The sequence below is a fragment of the Mastigoproctus giganteus genome, chromosome 10, assembly GCF_048544385.1.
Source record: "Mastigoproctus giganteus isolate SK-2022 chromosome 10, ASM4854438v1, whole genome shotgun sequence".
NCBI lineage: Eukaryota > Metazoa > Arthropoda > Arachnida > Uropygi > Thelyphonidae > Mastigoproctus > Mastigoproctus giganteus.
This window is the reverse complement of record NC_143584.1, coordinates 33,872,362-33,893,739: the sequence shown is the minus strand read 5'-3', so window position 1 is coordinate 33,893,739 and position 21,378 is coordinate 33,872,362. Positions and strand designations below refer to the sequence as shown.

General features: G+C 33.9%; 1 protein-coding gene across 1 annotated transcript in view; it reads right to left on the bottom strand.

Moving 5' to 3' along the window:
* Nucleotides 1-21,378, bottom strand: part of LOC150078962 (L-gulonolactone oxidase-like) — a 116,489-nt gene that overhangs the window by 33,761 nt on the left and 61,350 nt on the right. The window contains exons 8-9 of the mRNA XM_090382578.1: nt 16,863-16,957; nt 9,640-9,789 (exon numbers count right to left, since the gene is read on the bottom strand). Of these exons, the coding sequence (XP_090238704.1) occupies nt 9,640-9,789; nt 16,863-16,957 (245 nt within the window). The remainder of the gene's footprint in view (nt 1-9,639; nt 9,790-16,862; nt 16,958-21,378) is intronic.

Genomic DNA, 21,378 nt, shown 5'->3' with positions numbered 1-21,378 from the left:
AGAACATTGCATATCGTAATTGGCTTGTTTCCAATTCCTTAGTTTCATTTTCTGCCTACACCAGAGCTCGCAACAATTGTAAAGTAGTTATTAATCAGTCCAAACTAGATTTTGAACAGGCTAAGAGTAGAAAACTTGCTTCTTGCCCTAATGGCAGCCGAGCATTCTGGTCTCTTGTCAAAGCTATTGGCTGCAACTTTTGCCTATCTCTGCTCCCACCTCTGTCAAAATCAGATGTTGTCACTTCGGCCAAGGATAAAGCTGACTTGCTAGTATCCCATTTTTCTTCCAACTCATGTATTAATGATCTTGGTAAAGCACCTCCCACCATTCCCAACACGCTCCATTCAATGCCTCCTGTGGTCTTCTGTCAAAAGGATGTCAGGATTTCGACGAATCTTGATGCTAAGAAAGCTCCAGGTCCTGATGGCATTTCTCCACTTGTTCTCAAAACCTGTGCTCCTGAACTTACTCCGGTTCTTTGCCGCCTTTTTTCACTTTCTTATTCCAAAGATGTTTTTCCTTCTGCTTGGAAATTTGATCATATCCAGCCAATTACTAAAAAAGGGTGACAAATCCCTCCAATCCAATTATCGTCCCATTGCAATTACTTCTACTCTTAAACTACCTAGAAACCTTCCATCTGCTCAACAATCGCCAATATGTATTCCATCAGTGTCGATCCACAGGTGATATTCTGGCTTATGTTACCCATTTATAGGCAAATTTAATGGAAAAGTTTGGTGAAACACAAGCAGTTGCTCTTGACATCTCAAAAGCTTTGGATCGTGTTTGGCATAAAGGTCTTCTAAACAAGCTTCCATTTTAATGTTTGCCAACTTTTTTTTTTGTAATTGGCTGTCCAGTTTTCTCTCTGATCGCTCACTGAGGGTGATGATAGATGGCTCTCTCTCTTCTAACTTCTCCACTAATGCTGGTGTCCTCCAAGATTCAGTTCTTTCCCCCTTTCTTTTCCTCTTGTATATTAATGACCTTCTTCCATTGACTGGAAATCCTATCCATAGTTGTGCCGATGATAGTATATTGCATTCCATAATTCCATTTTAAGAAACCTTGCCCGGCTCAATCAGCTTCAACTTCTCGAATATCCGCTACCAATTCCTTAAATGCTGATCTCCAGGTAATTCTCCAGTGGGGCAAAGACAATTTAGTTGATTTCAATCCTTCTAAAACTCAGTCTTGTCTTATATCTCACAAAAAGGATTCTTCTACTCATATGCTTATCTTTGGTGACACTCCGATTTCTAGGCAAGTTGATATATCTCTTTTGTGAATTACCCTGACTTCTAATCTCTTTTGGCACAAGCACATTACAAATATTGCTTCCTCTGCATCTAAAAAACTTGATTTTCTTTTTCGCTCTCGGTGTTACTTTTCTTCCAAACAGCTGTTTGCTCTGTACAAATCGCAAATCAATCCGTCCTACCATGGAATATTGTTCCAAAACCTCTCTCAGGCTTCTAGATTCCATTCAGAAGAGGGCAGTTAGGTTAATTAATGACTCATCTCTAACAGAGTCTCTCCACTCATTGTCTCATAGACGTACTGTTTCTGCTTCATGCCTTTTCTACAGATACTTCCACAGGCACTGTTCTTCTGAATTGGCTTCTATAATACCTGCTCTCTCTCTTTCAAAATAGCCTGAACAACTGCCACCACCAGCCAACATCCATTTACTGTCCAACTTCAAACTCACAGAACAAAATTTTCATCTTCCTCGTTTATTCATTCAACTACCATTTTCTGGAACAACCTCCCTTTGTACATATTTCCTGAAATTTACAGTCTACAGAAGTTCAAGTCTAATATCAACAAATATCTTCTTTCATCTTCTCAACTTCCAACCCAAGCACGGTACTAAGTACTATAGGTTCTAATACCTCTCGTGTTTGGAGTTTACATAAAAAAAAAAAAAAGAAGCATTTAGGGAAATCCCAACTTACGTAGAATTCCGTGGAACACAACCCTTATGTAAGTCAGGGAGTGGCTGTACTTCTAATTCTTTTTAAACAAAAGCATTTATTACACATGATTATGTTTTTAATACCATACATACTAAGGTGAACTGAAAATATTTTAATCATCTCAAAATTCATATACAAAAATATTATTCTAATTCATCTTTAAAGAACAATAAAAAAAAGTGACAATAAAAGAAAAAAAGCAAGTTCTTATTCATCTCTAAAATCCACAAATCCATCACTGCTGTCATCCTCATCATGATGATCGTTCCACTTCTTGTCTTCATTGTCACTGCTACTGCTGCCTGATAGTGAACTGTCATTCTCATCAAACACAATATCATCTTCTGTGCCACCCAAGGGATTACTGATGCCATGCATCTTAAATGACTTTACAACTGTCTTGGTCTTTACCCAAAAATTTTTACCCATTGGCACACCCTAGAAATTGTTGGTCTCTTCATATGACCAGTAGGTGTTGTGTTGTGGTGCTTTCATCCATCTAGTGTATTTTTCTTTCATGAAAGCTTTAAAAAGCTTGTTATAATAGAAACATCCAGTAGTTGTATCTGGCCAGTAAATTGTGTTTTTAATTTTTCCACCCTCCTCTTTGTGCCCTCTGTTTTAAGTGCATGAAGTTGGTCCCGTAACAGTAGGCCTAGTTACATCAGAAGGCCACTAGGATGGCACGACCACACTTTTACCAGCCATAGTTTGACTCCATCTTTATCTATCCAACCCTTAGGATGAACATGGAAATTTTTCCTTTGGCAGCGCTTTTTTTTTTCTTGAATATGAGGAGAGGTGGAAGTATCACTCCATCAGCACAAGCCAAAAACAGTACTATAGTGTATCTTTTCGTGGTCTCATGTCTTCATAGTTGCTGATTTTGTACCTTTAATATCTACATATTTATTTCAGGGTACATCAAATGTTAATGATGCTTCATCCATATTACCAATTTGGCAAAGCTCATAGTTTGCATGCTTCCTAGCATTAATTATAAATCTATTAAATTCCAGGATTTAGTTTTTGTACTGTTCTGGCATTTTCTAGGCTAGCCTTGTCCATGTCCTCATAGTTAAGCCATTTCTCTCTTCATAAATCAATAACCAACTTGTGCCAACAAAATGATCAAGTCCCGATGCTGTTGCCCTGACTTTTTGCCGATACAGATATACCACATTCCTCTGCTGTATTACCCAGTTCTTTTTCAAGTCCCACCCATTTTGTTGTTGGTCAATGAAGGTTATATTTGCTTTTGACTGTCACACAGTTTATCCTCTTGTTTCTGCCACTCCTGGATCATCTTCTCTATTGATGGTAGCCTAAAATGTCTTTCTGCAGCTCTATTTCTATGTTTATTTGCATAAGTGATGACTTGTAATTTGTAGTCAATTGTGTTGTTGTTGTTTTGGTTTTTAGGAGCATTAGCAACTAAGGCCATATTGCTCCGGGGATATGCAGTGGTCATTCCCTCATCCTTCGTATTTGGTGGTCACGGGCTCGAACCCCGGTCTAATCAAGAAGCGTGTGCTACGCACTGCTGCTCTTGCCCACCTGGCTACGGAGGTGCCAGTCAATTATGTAAACAAGCCTTTTCTTTGTTCATGCCATCGTAATAGGGTATAGGTAATCCAAAATTTAAGGTTAAAGTTGAATAACTGTATGCATGTGCAGCAACTATAGCCACACCAAGAAAACATTCATTGCAGCTACACCATAAAAATATTCGTTACAGTACCTTAAACAATCCAGCAAGGTTTTTCCCCAAAGGGTCAAAATTACTGGTAATTTATTTGGACATTTTTAACCTTCATAGAATTACCTATATATTGGTAAAACTCTAAAATCATCAGCAAGACAAAACATAACAACATGCTTGTTTATGACAGCCATGACCTTTACCTTATAAGACAGTGACTTTTTTTGAGATGGATTTCTGGGGAAAAAAAGCACATCTTATATGGCAGGAAATACAATAAAATAAAACAGAATCTACATATCATTCCCATAAGATAATCATCTAGTTGTGCTTTAAACTTAGCTAAACTACCTGCCTCTGCCACATCAGATTCCAGTGTTATTATTCCAATGCTTGACAATCCACTGTCTCCATAGGTGAACTTCATGTAATCCAATCTTTTGTTATTCCCCGAGATTTTTTTTTGCCCACTAAAGTGTGTGATTATGACAATTATTTACCATTTCTTTATGAATACAATCAGTCCTCGTATAACAAGTGTTTACACTACACAAATTCGATCATACACGATTTATAAATAGGGGAATGATATTGTATATAACTCGAAACGAATTCGCTTATGCACGATTCACCTTTGTGTTTACAAGAAATGGCAGTCGAACACAGAATCACCCCAACCGAACACAACACAATAGGAATGAAGAGAAGATTTGAAAATGTATTTATGTTTTTTAAATTAATGAAGGGGAAACACTTTTCGCCATAATAACGTAAAACCCACACAACTCCAGCCATCGGTATTATCGCAAATGCAATTAGATCGAGTTACTACCCATTTATAACAGATTCCACTAGCAGGAACGCAACTGGAAATTGTTTTTATTGTCTTATGGTAGTGACCTCCAGAAATGTGCTCTACTAAAATGTGAGCTAGTGAGGTGATAAGTGTTTCTGCCTTTACGATGTTGCTTATTCAGTTGCTACACGTGCGCGCAGCTTTGTTTATGTATATCAAGCGTGCTCCTCATTTTGTAATTGTGCTTTATTCCCTAAAAATGAGTAAATTACTTAAAAGGTTTGAAAAGGAAGCGTCCTGGTGAAGACTACAGATTCAGAGAGAAAAAGAAAAGTAATATCAATAGACAGAGGCAGACTGGGTCAAAAATTCTTACCCGGGAAAATTTGCAGCGGCCTCATACTAGCATTTATGGCCAAAATCACACTGGCCTCTGTCGGCTTCTGACCTACCGAGGTTTCCCCGGTAAGGCTTATGGCCAGTTGGCCTCTGTTGATAGAGAAAAAATGTGAAATTGTGAAACGCTTGAGCGAAATGAAAGAACATGTGATATTACAGGTGCTATAGACCTATATGAGGCAATGCGAGAATGATTAGAAAGAATGAAGAGAAAATAAAAACAACTTTCATAGCAGGAACAACTCAGTGTAATAAAATCCATTATATCAAGACACAAAGAATTGGAAGAGATGGAACGGCTGTCATTTGTTTGGATAGAAGATCAAACAGAACAAGTTTGCTTATGATAGAAGCAAAAGCATTAGCAATATTTTATTACGTAATGATCGTAATAAAATATGTATTTTATTAGGATTATTTATTGTGTTTGTAATGTTTTGGTTACAAATGTGTGTTCAATCTTGGGTGGTCGGCACCTAACCATATTTTTCCCACAGGGCCTGTTATTTATATTGCACGATTTTGAATTGCACGAGGGTTTCTAGAAACACAACTATCATGTTATACGAGAACTGACTGTACTGTGTAATTTTGAATTTTTTACTTCCTAAAAACTAATTTGAAATAGCGAAGAAAATGTATATCGTATTGCAATAATGCTATTGTAATCTGGGTGGAAGGGGTTAATGATAGTTACACTATTTCTAAATTAGAAAAGGAATAACTATCATATTTAATTATTTATTGATAATTAGTCAATAAAATAAATATCTAAAAACTAACATTTCTAAAATTCTAATCTAAATGTAATCAATGTTTTTCAGATCTTTCATAAGAAAAAAATTAATTTCTTTTATAAATAATCGTTAATCATCCTAATGGCGCCAAGTATTGTGTGAAAGTTTTTTAAGGTAGATCCAAAAGATAAAATTCTCTGCATATGCAGTTTGTGTGGGCTCTAGCATATCATCACACAAACTAAAACCTTTACGTCTAATATGATGAATCATTTTAGGAAGTTCCATCTCCAGAAATAGTAAAGGAAACAGAATCAAATAAATTGAAAAGGACTTGTACAGAAGCTGGGTGTTCAAGAACAAGCGACAGCACCTATGAGCCACCTACTAAAGTACAACCTACCTTGGAAGCTAAATTAGCAAAGAAAAAGTTATGGGATATTAATGATCATAGGGCCAAAGAGATTCACTACACAATTGGAGAAACGATAGCTGTTGATCTGCAACCATATTCTTTGGTATTGGACATTGGATTTCAAAAATTATTAAAGAAGATCTGTCCCAATTACTACATCCCAAGCAGAAAGTATTTTACTAAAAATATTATACCAGATATATTTCAAAAGGTCAAAACAAAAATTCAAATATCTCTTGAGAAAGTCAAGTATATTTCTTTAACCACATATATTTGAACAGCTAGTATAAACAATTCCCCTTTTTTGAGTGTGACAGGTCAATGGCTTTCGAATGATTTTAAACATAGGGTTGTCCTAAGGATTTCTCCTTTTAGTGGCTCCCACACAGCTGTTAGAATCAGTGAAAAATTAAGCAAAACTCTTGAAGATTATAAGCTGACAAACAATATCCTCCTGGTATTGCAAGATTCTGGAGCAAATATGGTAGCTCGAGTTAATAACTGTGGTTTAGAGTTGCAATCATGGCTTATAAACACACCACAACTTTCAATAAATGAATCCATATTTGCCCAGCAGACAGTGAAGAATATCATTACAACTAGTAGATGTATTGTAAAAGACTAACCATTCTGCTTCAGCAGTTAATAAGTTGACAGAATTACAGGATAAACTAGATTTAAAAAATGTACATTAATTCAAGATGTGTCTACGCATTGGAATTCAAAGTATTACATGCTGGAAAGAAACCTAGAGCAACGAAAAGCTCTTGTGACATCCCTACATTAAATTCATACTAGTAGAGTCTCGTTGAGAAAAAAGTTCAACTTTTAAAGCCATTTGAAGAAGTTACTAAGGAATCAAGTAAATGAGAATCCATCATTTTAACGATCATCCCAACAATTCAAACTATTAATTTGTTTTTATCAAAGGCTATACAAAATAATAACTTCAGCAGAATTTGCACCACAACTGAAGAACTTAGATCTTCAACTGACAAAAGATTTTCTACTTATTTGGAAAACAAATCTTTGTGTCTATCTTCTTTCATAGATCCTAGGATTCAAGATGAGATTTCATAAAAGTGATATGGAAGCCAAAATAAAGGAATGGGTATTAGAAACTGTGGGCAAAATAGAGCATAAAGGAGAATTCAGAGAAGATATTTCATGTCCATCCAAGTTCTGGAGAAGATCAAGAATCCTCAAGTGACAATGCTCTGACTTTTTCAAAATTGTTTGATGAATTAGCTTCTGCTAAGATGGAGAAGAGTGAAGATTAGAATCAGCAATATCAAAATAAAAAGAATCTAAAAGGAAAAGAACAAGCATTAATTGTACTTGCTCAAGAGAAATGCATCATTATTTGAATTTACCATTTGAATTTACCATTACTACCAAAAACTGATGACCCTTTCTTGTGGTGGAAAAATTTACAAAAAAGCTTTCCTCTTTTGAATAAATTAGCTTTAAAATATTTATGTGCACTACGTTCTTCAGTTGAAAGTGAAAGAATTTTAGTACAGGTGGAAATATGAGCCTGCAAGAAATAGGTTATGCCCTGAAAATGGAGAAACTCCTACATTATAATTTAAGAGTAATGGAATTTGATTATATTCATTAAAACTGCTTTAAGTTATTTACTTTTTTTAATGTTCCAGGATGTATTTCTTAATTGTAGTACAATAGTTCAAAAGCTAAGCATTTATGTATCAAAATTATTTCATTTTTGTATTTTTTATTAATGAAGCTATGTGTTTATCAAAAGTACTATTTAATTTTTTGTTTGTTGTATCAATAAATGGTCAAATCAGCAGCCAGACACTGAAAATATAGGTAACAGTGAAGAAAGTAAAACTACTGCTATAATCCAATCCACTGGCAAAACTAACTGATGCTTCTCCTGGAAGAGATGAAATAGCAGAAATATAAGTGAAAATTAAATTTAACGAGAACCGATTAATCGGTGCATCCCTACTCTGGACAGGAGATTTCAAAATGCTTTAGTAGAAATACAGACAGTATGATGGTAGATGTGGTCCAGTCATCGACATACAGTTTCTGGTAGATATGTATACTGGAGAGACCCATAACCTAATTTTGAGTGCACAATACAGATGTAGTAAGATGCATTATTCTGCACCCTATGAAATAGAGAGAGAGAGAGAGAGAGAGAGAGAGAGAGAGAGAGAGAGAGAGAGAGAGAGAGAGAGAGAGAATGAAGGTTATTCAGACTGCTTGTGCACAGTGACATATATGTTAAAGTAAGTCAGTTTTTTATCAAAGACAAATGCCAAGAATTTTGTGTCTGGAACTACTGAAATGAAATTTTGTCTGAGCCTCATTTCAGGTTCAGGATGATTATGCTTACAACAAAAATGACCATAGTCTTTTTTTTTTGTTGCTGCAAGAATCTGAATCTGTTAGCAGGCAGTCAATAATTAAGGTGATCAATTTCTTGTTGCAGTGCTCTTTCAATAATCCTTATGTTGAAAGAAGACAGAGAAACTATTTTCTTGCAAAAACTCTGTTTCACTGTTGTAAGGGAGTGAGACAGAGAAGCAGTCAAACTGAGTGAAAAACAAAGATGGATTTTCCATCATATATTCAGAGAATTGGCAGCTACAAGCATCAGAGAGACTAAAATAAATATACTTTAGAGAGAAAACCTTTTGCATTGAAGGAATAAAAAAAAAAAAACTATTCTTCTTCAGGGATAATTATAATGAACTATGCATGATCTTTATCAATTTACCCGACATTTAGATTTTAATAATGTGCTGTAGAGAATTTCAAACAATTTAAAACATGTAATAACAAGATAACCATTTCTTTTATGCTGCTATCTAAACTTATGCAGCTAATGAGCTGTATGTGTCAGCATGAACATTTCCCCGAAATTTTTCCAAATCATTATCAGAAAGGAATAGGTGTTGAACAAATTCTTGGATATTTGGATATTATAAACCTATGACCTGATTATCCCATCACCACAAGTTGTTTGACTTAATAATTTCCAAAAAAAAATTAACTCCAAATGTTAGGATAACAGAAAATATAGAGTACAAGAGAGTAGTATAAATAGTACTATGGTCTCAACAATGAATTGTATTTAGGGAAAAAGAAGTAATTATTTGAAACTTTCCATTAGCCAATACTCAGAGTTACAGTTAAATTATGGTCAATGTTTAAAAAAGGCAAACAGATGTACACAACCAAGAACATATACTTATGAGCTACACACACATATATAAGCATGGTATTCCAAGAGTATGAAATGCTTGTCAGATGGAGTTGTGATCAGATATTTGATTTTTTCATTTTCATTCAGATTCTTTTATTGATCTATCATGTTGCAGAAACCATATATTGATGATCCAAAAACGGTTTATCTAAACTTGTTTTTAGGTTGTAAGGTAATTATACATATTTTTTATTATTTTTAAAAATAGGAAATCACGAATTTTGTGTCCAATGTGTTTATGGACTACAATATTTTAATAAATTCAAAAATACAAATATAGCAATTAACACTAAAGAATTTACAAGAAAATAGATAAAAAGAATTAAACATATAATTAAAAAAAAAAAAAAGGGAAAAAACCTACTTAGGTATTGCCCATTCACTAACATACTGTTTAAACAGACATTCAAAGTTGAACACTTTGTAGCTGATATCTATCCTTTCCTTTGACTTTATGAAGAGTAGATAATAAAACATTCGGTTTATCACAGGCACCAAACTGGGAAAAAATGTGCTGCAGGAAATAAATGATGTAAATAAGTATTTGAAATAAAGAGCAAGCAGAATAGGAAAAAATTACTTAGTAACACAGCTAACTTAGTAACAGTACCAATACATGTAACTGATCCATTTTAAAGAAAATGATATACAGTAAAGCATTAGCCATCTGGAATAATTAATGTCATACCTCTTCTGGATAGCAAAATTTTCCAGATAATGAACATAAGGTAAAATTAAAAGACTTTAAATGGAGTAAAAATTAACAAATTTATTTAATTAAAAATAATAATAACTTATACATAAAAATTTGCACATTTACATATGTATATTCGGATAGGTATTTTATTGCAAATTTTATGTGGGAAAAATTTAAAGTAATTTTTTAAAATAATGTTTCATTTTTTGTTTCATTTCTTGACTTTTTTTTTTAGCTGCTAAATCTCTGAAGTTCCTTAATAATATCAATTCGATTATATTGCATTCTTCCTAGTTTTCTGCCCATTTCAGTGCTGTTTCTTTCTGTTGATATTTTACTGAGAACAATAATAAATTACACAGCTTTAGGCCGGTATTATTCTTACTGAATCTGGAACTAAGCTAAACATAATATGAAATGAAGAGAACAAAATATGTCATGGAAAATTGGGTTCACGGAAGCTAATGATTAAACTCTGTCACTCATGGTTTCAAAGAAAACCCATTAGACCTAATCCTACGTTTCACCAAATATATGACGTAAAAAAAAAAAAAAAAAAGACAGAAATACTCTCATAGCATAATAAACATCTGTCTCAAATACTACCATTAACAAAAAGAAGAAAAATCAGCCTTTAAATTTTTCCGGATAACCAACGTTCTCCTGTATATGTGTGCAATTCCTCACACTCAGCTGGCATTTGAAGTCACAAAAATACCTTTTCCTCCTTTTACAATATGCACAGATTTTGTTGAAGTGAATATGATTCCTAATGATCACTTTTATTACACTAAACAAATAACCAAAGACAACAACTTAAAGAAAGCAGTTTATATGGAAATAAACATATTTACAGTTAACAAAATTAGGGCACATTCATGAATAAACCTTTTTTTACCTTTTTTTTTTTTTTTTTTTTTTTTTTTTACTCAACATGAAAGAAAAACAGATTAGCCAGAACATATGAGCAATGTTATCAAATATATCCACTGCATTAAAGAAATTTATTTTCCAACAGTTTAGCAGATATCTAAGCTCTGCAAAATTTCTTTCTTTCTATATTTTTCTCTTTCATTTAGCAATTTTGAGCATTGCAAACCTGATCTTTAAATATTAAACATAGGTTAAAACCTTCACACCTTTGATTTGTTTAGAAATGAAGATGAAACACCCAGGATGTGAATAATTTTAAGGCAGAGTGGTAATCAATAAACACTGCTCTTTGTAGATTAATTTTATTAGTGGTGTCCCCCAGGGTTTGGTGTTAGCCCCATTGTTGTTTTGTAAATTTATCAATGATATTGATGAAGGTATATCAAGCTTAATGTCAAAGTTTGCAGATGATACAAAGGTTGGCAGGGTTGTTAATAACAGTGATGACAGTATGCTGCTGCAACAGGATCTGGAGAAGTTGGGCAGGTGGGCTAAGAAGTGGCAACTGAAGTTTAACATTGACAAATGCAAAGTACCGCATATGTAGCAGTAACAGGTAGCAGTAACCCTAGAGAAATGTACCAACTGGGTGGTGCTGCACTCAGGGTAGTGGAGAATGAAAGAGACCTGGGGTAATTGTGCAGTCAGATATGAAGTTCTCTGAGCACTGCAGATAGATTGCCAAAGTAGGTCACGGGGTCTTGTCAATGATATACAGGAATTTTGTGAGCAGGGATAAGGAGATGATTATCCCCTTATATAAGGCAATAGTCAGGCCACACCTTGCATACAGGTCTGGAAGCCTCATTTTAGGAAGGATGTATGTAGAGTTACTAGAACAAATACAGAGAAGGGCAACAAGACTTGTGAGGGGAACAAAGAGGTGGTCGTACCAAGAAAGGCTTAAGTTCTGCAAATTGCAGTGGCTGGAGAGTAGGCACCAGTGAGGTGATCTGATTGAGGTGCATAAGGCCTTGAATGGATTGAGCAGGCTCAATACTGATGGGATTCTTCCTCTTGCTCAGACTACGAACCCGAGGGAGCATAAATTCAAATTGAAGAAAGACAGTTGTTGAACAGATGTGGAAATTTGCCTTTAGCCAGTGGGTAGCTGATTGCTGGAAAAAACTTCCATCTCTCATTGTGGAAGTTGATAGCTTAAATAAATTCAAGGCAGAACTAGACAAACATTTGGAACGAATGGATGGGTGAAATAGGAAGGTTTTTGTTTTTTTTGGCTGATGCTTTTTAAGCTTGCTTTCTTGCACCATATGCCTCTACTAATTCTAATACTAAATTTTATTTTTGATTTTAGAAGATTTTCTTAAATGCTTCTAAACAGCTCTATGATCCATGGCTTTTTCAATTTTTCTTGTAACCTCTTTCAGTACCCCCCTGCTGTGCATATAAGAGTACCAATACCCAGATTGTCACTATTAAGTCATAATTAAGTTTTGCAATTTTTAAAATTCTTCTTTCATTCCACTTCTATTTTTATTGCTCAGTTTTAAAATAATTAGTTTTCACATCCCATGATTTAATGAAATTTCTATAGCAGAAATGTATATTTGAAATTGAAAGTATAGATTTGTACATCCCATACTATATGCCATGTGGCACTGTTAATTTAAAAAAAAAATTACAATATGCTAAGAGAGAGAGAGAGAGAGAGAGAGAGAAATAAAAAGAAATGGTCAGTTTTATTAATTTTAAAGATGAAAGCCAACTTAAGATGTGTAATTCTGATGGTTACTTGTAGCATAGTGAACTTAACAGTTGCTTGTTAAAGCAGTGAGGAGAAGATTTAGTACCATGATTTTCTTTATTGAATTACACAGGTTATTAAAGGGTAAAGCAAGTATCTTGAATCTGGTTATTACTGAAATGCTTGTGTATGAAAAGAACAAGAAAGAAGTTTTAATGGCTGGCTAAAAGTGTGGCTTTCATTACTTAAATTGTGCAGTAACTATAATTTTGTGTATAATAGGACAAGTTAGGCACCAAAATTTTAATAGTTAAAGGAAGAAGAAGAATTAAAGAGATTCTATCTCCAGTGACTTGACACAGATTCTACTGCTAGAAAAATAAGTAAATATATGAAAAAGAGTTTATATGCACATATACACACTTCAGCTTGAAGAAAAAAAGTGAGCGGAAATATGTTCTAAATCTTAATTCACAAATTCTAATAACACATATATCAAAAGATAAAAAGTGAAAATTTTTGATAGATGCTAAAGCTAGAAGGTAACACATTGGCAGGGTACTGCCATTCAATCTGAGTGGCATAAGCCAGGCTATATCTAATGAAAGGAGACTGTTTTATTTTGATGCCAGAAGGATTCTGAACAATCTTGATGCTAGAAAGGTCCTGATGGCATTCTTTGACTGTCCTCAAAACCTGTACCCCTCAGCTTGCTCCTGCTTTGTCATTTTTTTAAACACCTTATTCCAATGGTGTGTTTTGTTTCTGCATGGCGATTTGCTTATACCTAGCCAGTTCCATAAAAAAATCAGGGTGACAAATATCCTACCCCAATTACCATCCCACTGCACTCACCTCTATTCTTTCCAAAGTAATGGAGAAATTCATCAACCACCAACTATCTTGAAACCTTCCATCTGATCAATGAAGGCCAATACGGATTTTGTGCAGATTCACAGGATCCAATTTGTCCTCTCTGGACAAACGTGACGGAAAATTTTGGTGAAATTCAAGGAGTTGCTCTTTACACATCTAAGGCTTTTGATAATGTTTGGCATAAAGGTCTTCTATATTAACTCCCATCTGATTGGCTGCCAACTGTATTTTGCAATTGCGTAGCCAGTTTTTCTCTCTAATTAGTCACTGTAGATGATGGTGGATGGCTTTGTCTTCTAACTTCTCTATTAAAGCAGGTATTTCCTAAAGTTCAGTTCAATCTTCCAGTTTTGTATATTAGTACTTTCTTAAACTAATTCAAAATCCTATCCGTAGTTTCGTTTATGATAGCTCACTACATTACACCTTCCAGTTTCAAATGCCAATGTTTAAGAAATTCTTCAATGGAGTGAATAAAACAGTTAATTGCAAATTGCCATAAAACTCAGTCCTATCTTATTTATCACAAAAAAAAGTCTACTGCTATGCTCATCTTTCATGACACTCAGATTTCTATACGAATTTATAGATTATCCTGACACTAATATAATATCTCTCTCTTGGCACGAACACATCACAATACTGCTTACTCTGGGATAAAAAAAAAAGCTGTTTTCTTTCTTTGCTCCCAACATCAGCTTTTTTTTTTTTTTTTTTTTTTTAACTACTCACTTTGCATAAATTTCAAACCTACCCTACCATGGAATATTGCTCTCACATCTGGGGTGGTGTTTTCCAGGTATGGAAACCTCACTCAAGTTAATGATCAGTTTGTTACAACATCTCTTTACTTGCTGTCTAGAGCATGGAGAGTTCAGTTTTGCTGCACACCCTTTCTATAAATACTTCCAGGTACTTTTCTTCTGAAATAGCATCTGTAAATCTATAATTCCTTCTCTTCCCCCCCCCCCCCCAAACCAGTTCAATCACATGGCTGTGCCACAATCAGTCAATGTTCATTCACTGTTCACTGCCCAACTCCAAACTCACAGAACCAACTTTGCCTCTTCCTTATTTAGCTCTTCTACTTCTGCTCCATGGAACAACTTTCCATCACATGTATTTCCCTAAAATTACAATCCATAGAAATTCAAGCTTGACATCAAGTATCTTCTGTCTTCTCAGCCTTTAACCCATGTGGTACTAAACACTATAGGTTCTAATAATTTTGTTAAAAAAAAAACAAAAAAAAAAAGTGTTTAAATGGAAGTTTTCTTCTATACATCACTTGGCTGTTCACCTGGACATAATACATTATTAGCTCAGTTCAGCAAATATTCACTAAAAACCAGTAAGCTTGGAAACAGCTGTCCTGACAGTGGATAATGGTATCTGTCTTTAAGTTGGACATAAGACTAAACTTTAGTGTAGAGTTCTTGGTGTCACTGTTTTGAGGGAGCAGAAACTTCCCCATGATTGAGTATCTATTGCAGTTTAATGTGCCCACAAATCTGGAATATTTTGTTTTCTGTTTGAAGGAACTTCTGCAATCTAACATTATTATAAAGATTGCTATTTTAACTAGTACATTAAAATAACACTATATTATTTACTGTGCATTATTGTATATATATCTGCTAAAGATATAGGATATCAATATCTAGGGATATTATTTATCATAGTAATTCATGAAAAAATGGATGACATTTGTCTTTCAATACCATTTTTTCATTGAACATCAAAACCTAGTCTATACTGATCTTATCAATTGCAGCTGTCTTTTAGCTCACCCAAGTATGACTACAAATAGTCATACTTGGGTGAGCCAATGACTAGTTTTTCGTCACTTTTGAACAGTTTAGAATAAGATTATAGTTATGAATTCTACCCTGTTTGTGTGGAATTATATCTATATTTTGTGCAGGTAAATAAGTCACTATTTATGGAAGAGATTGACCATAGATTTAATCAAGCATACAATTTTCCAAAAATGTCCACACACTGGGAATTTTCTTTCTCAGTTAATTCTAAGTATATCAAACTGATCATTGGCACACAGAGGCACTGAATATCCAGTTCATATAGCTGTAATTTTTAAGAGCAGTTTGTATTAAGTTATAAAGTTTACTGAATAATGATAGCAGTAAGAGAAAGAAATATCACCCTTTTTTGCATAGATTACAAGTATTAAACAGCAAATTGTACATATTTACTAAGAGAGAACCAAAGATATGGACATCCCCCCCCTTCTCTCTCTTTTAATAGGTATGTGCAATTACATAAAAAATAACTTTTAAACATTAAGCATTGTGACTAATTACTATGGTGGCATAAATGAAACTGCAATATATTTTTTTATTATGTTTGGGAATTTGATTAGGATGGCTATCACAAGGAATAAGAGAACAAATAATTACAAAAAATGAGAAGACTGCTATTCATGGAAACTAACAGTTGAAATTCTATAAGAAAAACTAAAGTGGGACTTAAATAAGATTGTAGATGGGAATGGACAGCACTGATATTACAAATGGGACAAGATATTTGTGACATGAATTAGAAAATTTTTGGGAAGTTAGTACTTTTCTGCAGATGATTTGCTCCACTGGGGAAGTGGGAAATGTTGTGCAGAGTGATTAAGATTAGGTATATTATACATATAGCATGGCATGCTTATTCCTTAACATAGGGTAGCCTTGGCAGTACCCTCCACATCCTTTAACTGCCTCTGGCCAAGATTAAGAGCATTAAAGCAGTAAGATTATTATTTAGCAGCCAACCTACAACAACAACCATTTTAGAATTGTAATAATGAATGCTATTCTCAACAGGATGTCTATCAAATTCAAAATCTTTACTCAGAATGCATGAGAGAAAATATGAGGATGGAACTTTGTTCTGGACGCCAAACATGGTTTCAGCCACTTCAAACCACCATTATGCAAAGTGATGGTTGTACTGCACCAAGTGGTGAACCACCCATCTCCTAATTACCTAGTGACAGAGAATCTCAGCTACTGCTCTGTGGGGTGTCAATATCACAACTTTGTTCCATTGTAAAGGTGCAAACAGAGAATTTCTCTATTACAGAACAATTGCCTGCAAAATTTACCATGCTTAACTGACAAGCAAGTGCTGAATTTTAGCTCCATCAAGAATATTAGACTCCTAAGTGACAATCTTGGGAAGATTTTCACATTAGAAAAATATCCACTGCAAACACCACTGACAAAAGTATTGACAACTGGAATAAAGGATACACTGGTTACATTTATTTATTTTATTTTTTGAAGTAGATGCTACATACCTACCTTTCATCATTTTTCCAATACTAATTTTAAAATAATAAAGATACAAATTGCTTGAAATACCATACCTAATATAATAGCAGAACTCTAATGTATAATATCCTACTGCATAATCCCAAAACCAGTCAATCCATTTCTTCCATGTTGGGGCCTTTGTGATAGGCTAAGAAAAATGGTGAAAATATTAACATTTAAACATTAAATAATAGTAAGCGCTGAAAACAATGTAATAGTTTTTAGCTAAACTGAAAAACTTAATTGCAGTATATAATCTTAATTATTAGTTGTGTAACTAAGTATATCTTCCATATTTGTCATTATTCAATATTAGACAAGGGTAAATCAAAAAAGTAAAGATTATTTTTAAATCAAGAAAAGGAAAACATGCAAAAATTTTTGTATTATTTTTCCATGTAGTCCCATTTCTTCTCCCAACACTTCTCACATTGATCCATAAGCTTCTTAATGCTACCGAAGAAAAAACATTTTCAGTTGTCCTTGAAGCCACTTGTCCACCACTTCTTTATCATTATTTGAAAATCAATGTCCATGTAATGGTTTTTCCAGAGGGCCTTAAGGGATGCAATCCAAATTGTATGGCAGGTTCAATATACCTGTGTATTTTCTGCAAATAATAAGTTTAACTTTCCAACATGGCATAATATCTTTCACTACTGATAGTCTCTGCATATTCCTGATAATGTTCCAGGAGAGGTCCATTGAAATCCCAAAAAGTCAATATGACTTCACCAGAAGAATTTTTGGGTTGCCGAGAGTGACTTATTTTTACATTATACTTTGCTGATTGCTTAAAAATTGCTTGCAAATTTCCAAAATGCTTCCAGTTTCACTCATGGGAATTGACTCGGCACAAACTGTGATATCTGAAGGTGTCACATATGATCAAATATGCTGACCCTTAGCTGATGTTCTCTTGGGTGAGAGCAGTACCCTGATATCAGCATTATTTATCATTGTCATCCTGAATGATCTTCATCAACCACACTTCCAAGCTTTTCCATCAATCCAATACACCTTTCTTTGACTGATACATTTTTTGCTATATTGAGTTCTATGAATCTGGGAGAGTTTGATCCCCATCCCAACACAAAAATCTGACAACTGCACAATGTTCACTAACAGTGCAATTGGAAAGCAGAGTTGATATGATTACACCTTGACCATATAAAAGAGACTAGGTGCAGCAGGCAAATGAATGACACACAAACTGCTTTTACTTTTTTTTTTTTTTTTTTTTACTTTCACATTTTTAGCAGTTCTTAAAGTAAAAATTAAAAAAAAAAAAAAAAAAAAATTAAGTCAGAAGAGGAACATAAAACACATGCCATATACACATCTATAAATCATATGCACAATTATGCAATAAATGTACATATGTAATTTACAGACACATTACAAAAACAATAAAAATACAAAAAAAATGAATAAATAATATTTGAAATACCATTTATATAGCTTATATTTTTTGTTCTTTCTTAAACTGTTCTCATATAGCAGTAGATTGTAGGGGGAAAAAATTCATTTTTCTACAAAGGAATTTTTTAAAAGTAAGTAAAGTTCTAACTTTGTATTGCTTGGCAACTCACCTAACAACTTCACCATTCTCTGATGTAATTTACTTGAAAGCAATGTGGCATTAAGGCAACTCACAGTGAGAGCAAAGTTTGTTCTAGTACAAGTATTAAGATCACTGGCAGGCAGTTTAACTACTACTACTAACCACAAACACATATTTCTTAAAAAAATAATAACTTTTGGCAAAATTCCATTACAATAAAATTATTTTAACAAAAAACTCACTATAACAAAAATATTTTCAGGTCCTGGAATTTCCCTTATTCTGAATGCTTTTTATAAGTTTTGTTTGATTGAAACAGTTCTGAGGAAAAATTCAGTAATGAATTACTCTCAAAGTCTGATCTACAAATATGGTCTACAAAGAAAGAAAAACTATGTGAAAATAGCGAATTGATGGTAGGTGCAGAAATAAATAACAGTTTGGTTTGTTGGTCGTATCTGAAACTCATTATCTGGAATGACCATTCAGAATGATTACTGTACAAATAATTTCACTTTTGTAGTATGTATTTTGTTATTTTATTTATTTATTACTGATTTTAAAGTTGATATTTAAGTTAACTAAAGCTGATATTACTATTTATGTACCTTGCAAAAAAACAGCACAGCAGAACTTATTTAAACAAATAATGGTTCTTTAAAAATAATTTTCAGTGGTATTTGTTAGAATGAAAATTTGGTACAAATAAAAAAAAAAAAAAATTCATGCATCCCTGAGAGGTTCACTGTAATGGAATTTTACTGTATAAAATAAATAGAAATATAGATTCTCTGTATACAAAAAAAAAAAAAATAAAAAAAAATAAAAAATAATGGCTGAATTCTTTTGTGCTTCTTATTCCATGCAAGTTGCTGTTGTGTAAAACATGATAGTAAATTTAATGAAATTGCACATCACACATGTGATCTTATAAATACAAATGTCAATTTAATAAAAACAAATTTTTTAAATAAATTAAATTAAATTTAGATTATTATGAAGCTTTTATTAATTTAATGGCACTAGGTGTGTATAAGGTGACAAATAAAAAAATGGTACTGTTCCAAACTTAGCTCAACCCAACCTGTAACAATGCTATATGCCATCTGTGGGCAGATTGCAAAGGAATGGCAAATACAACTGAATTATGGAACACTTTTAAAGCAAAAATCACAGGAGGAGGTTGCCAAAATGGATGGCTGCAGAGCTGGCTGGTCAAACAGAGCACAAAAATATAGCATGGGACAGTTACACGTTGATCTGTAATAGTACCGCAAATAAGGTCAGGAAAGCCAAGGCTGCATATGAGAAAGCATTGGCTAAGAGACCAAAGAACTGCAAAATAAATGTCCAAAATGAACTCCCACCTACTGTTTAGTCATTGGAAGTTTATCTGAATTTAAAGGACTGGAAAAATACTTTAAAGAAATCGGTAAATAAATTTACATTCATTTTTTTTTTTTTTTTTTTTTTTAGCTGGTGCCACAATCTCATCAGTATTAAAAATAAAATACTAATGTGTTTTACTCTGAAGCTTCTCAAATAATAATAATTCACTTGACAATATCAATAGTTAGCCTCTACTCTTATCAGGCTAGAGACATGTTTTAACCAAGAGAAGAACAAATAAATAATCACAATCCACAGATATAAAAGGACAGATAGAAGTTTGTTCAGCCATCAACTAAACTCTAAATGGGAAGCATTCAAGAAATTAATCTTGGAAGCCACCAGGCTTTTCATAGAAACTAAGAAATACTGTTCAATATTTAACTAAGAAATACTAAGAAATACTAAATGGATGTCAGATGAACTAATGGGACTCATGGCAGACAAGAAAAATACATGGAATACATATAAATTATCAGGCCACAAAGAAGCCCATGGTAGATATAAGTTAGTCTGGGCCAAACTCCACTTAGCAGTACACTCTTCAAAATGGCGATGAGAAGTGGGGGAAAGCAGTGATTGACAGGATGCGACTCCGCCCACTCACCGCTTCCCCTCTTCGATTCAGGCGGACGTCATTGCAGCGGTAAATGCGAAATTCATATTGTTTCATAGTCATATTTTTTGCTTGCTGGGTACGTTCGCTTGTTTCATCTTGTCGTCCTGAGCTAAAGAAAAGTGAAACTTGGAAATGTTCAAAAATTGTTCATATTTTCCCTTTAACATCTTTTTAATTATCGTAGGTGCCCAAAAATTAATATTGGTTAGCTTGCCATGTGGTTCCCCATGCCGTCCTGAATTTGTGTCCTGTATCCTGCAGGTAAACTGTTTCATTGTTTTTTGCTGCCGTGAGCCAGGACTGATGAGATGAGTTCTCCCCCCCCCCATCTCATTAACCTAATATTGTGTCAGTTGTTACATTCTTTAAAAAAAAAAAAAAAAAAATTCTACTGGTGTATTGTGCATATACAAAAAGGAATTTTATTGTTAATTGCACATGTTAGTCGACTTTCATTTGTGTTTAGTGATAAAAGGTTAGGTTTTTACGCGACTTTGGGAGGGATTCAAGCAAAAACCTGTTGTTGGCTGCATGTGGTATAACTTTTGTTTCTTGTTTTGAAAAAAAAAAAAAAAATTGGTGTCTCGTGTTAATTTTTTTGTTTTAACCCTGAGATGTTATGTTACGTGACAGTTTGTCTTCCCCGAATAAATTGCATTCTGGCGTTAATTTTGTTGTTTTTCAGCTCCGACATACTGTTATGTTACGTGACATTCACCACGTCACTCATCGAGAAGAGGGGAAACGCAGTGAGTGGGCGGAGTTAAGAACAGTATGTCACTTTCTCTGTCTTTTAGAGCAATAACAAGTATATTGTCAATGGGTGGGAATTGTAAAATCTGATATGAAGTTTTCTGAGGGGTATTCTGTCAATGATATACAGAAATTTTTCCAACAGGCACAAGGAGATTATTGCCCCATTATAAGGTGATGGTTAGGCCTCATCTTGACTACTGCATATGGCTCTGGATACTCCATTTTAGGAAGGAAGGAAGGA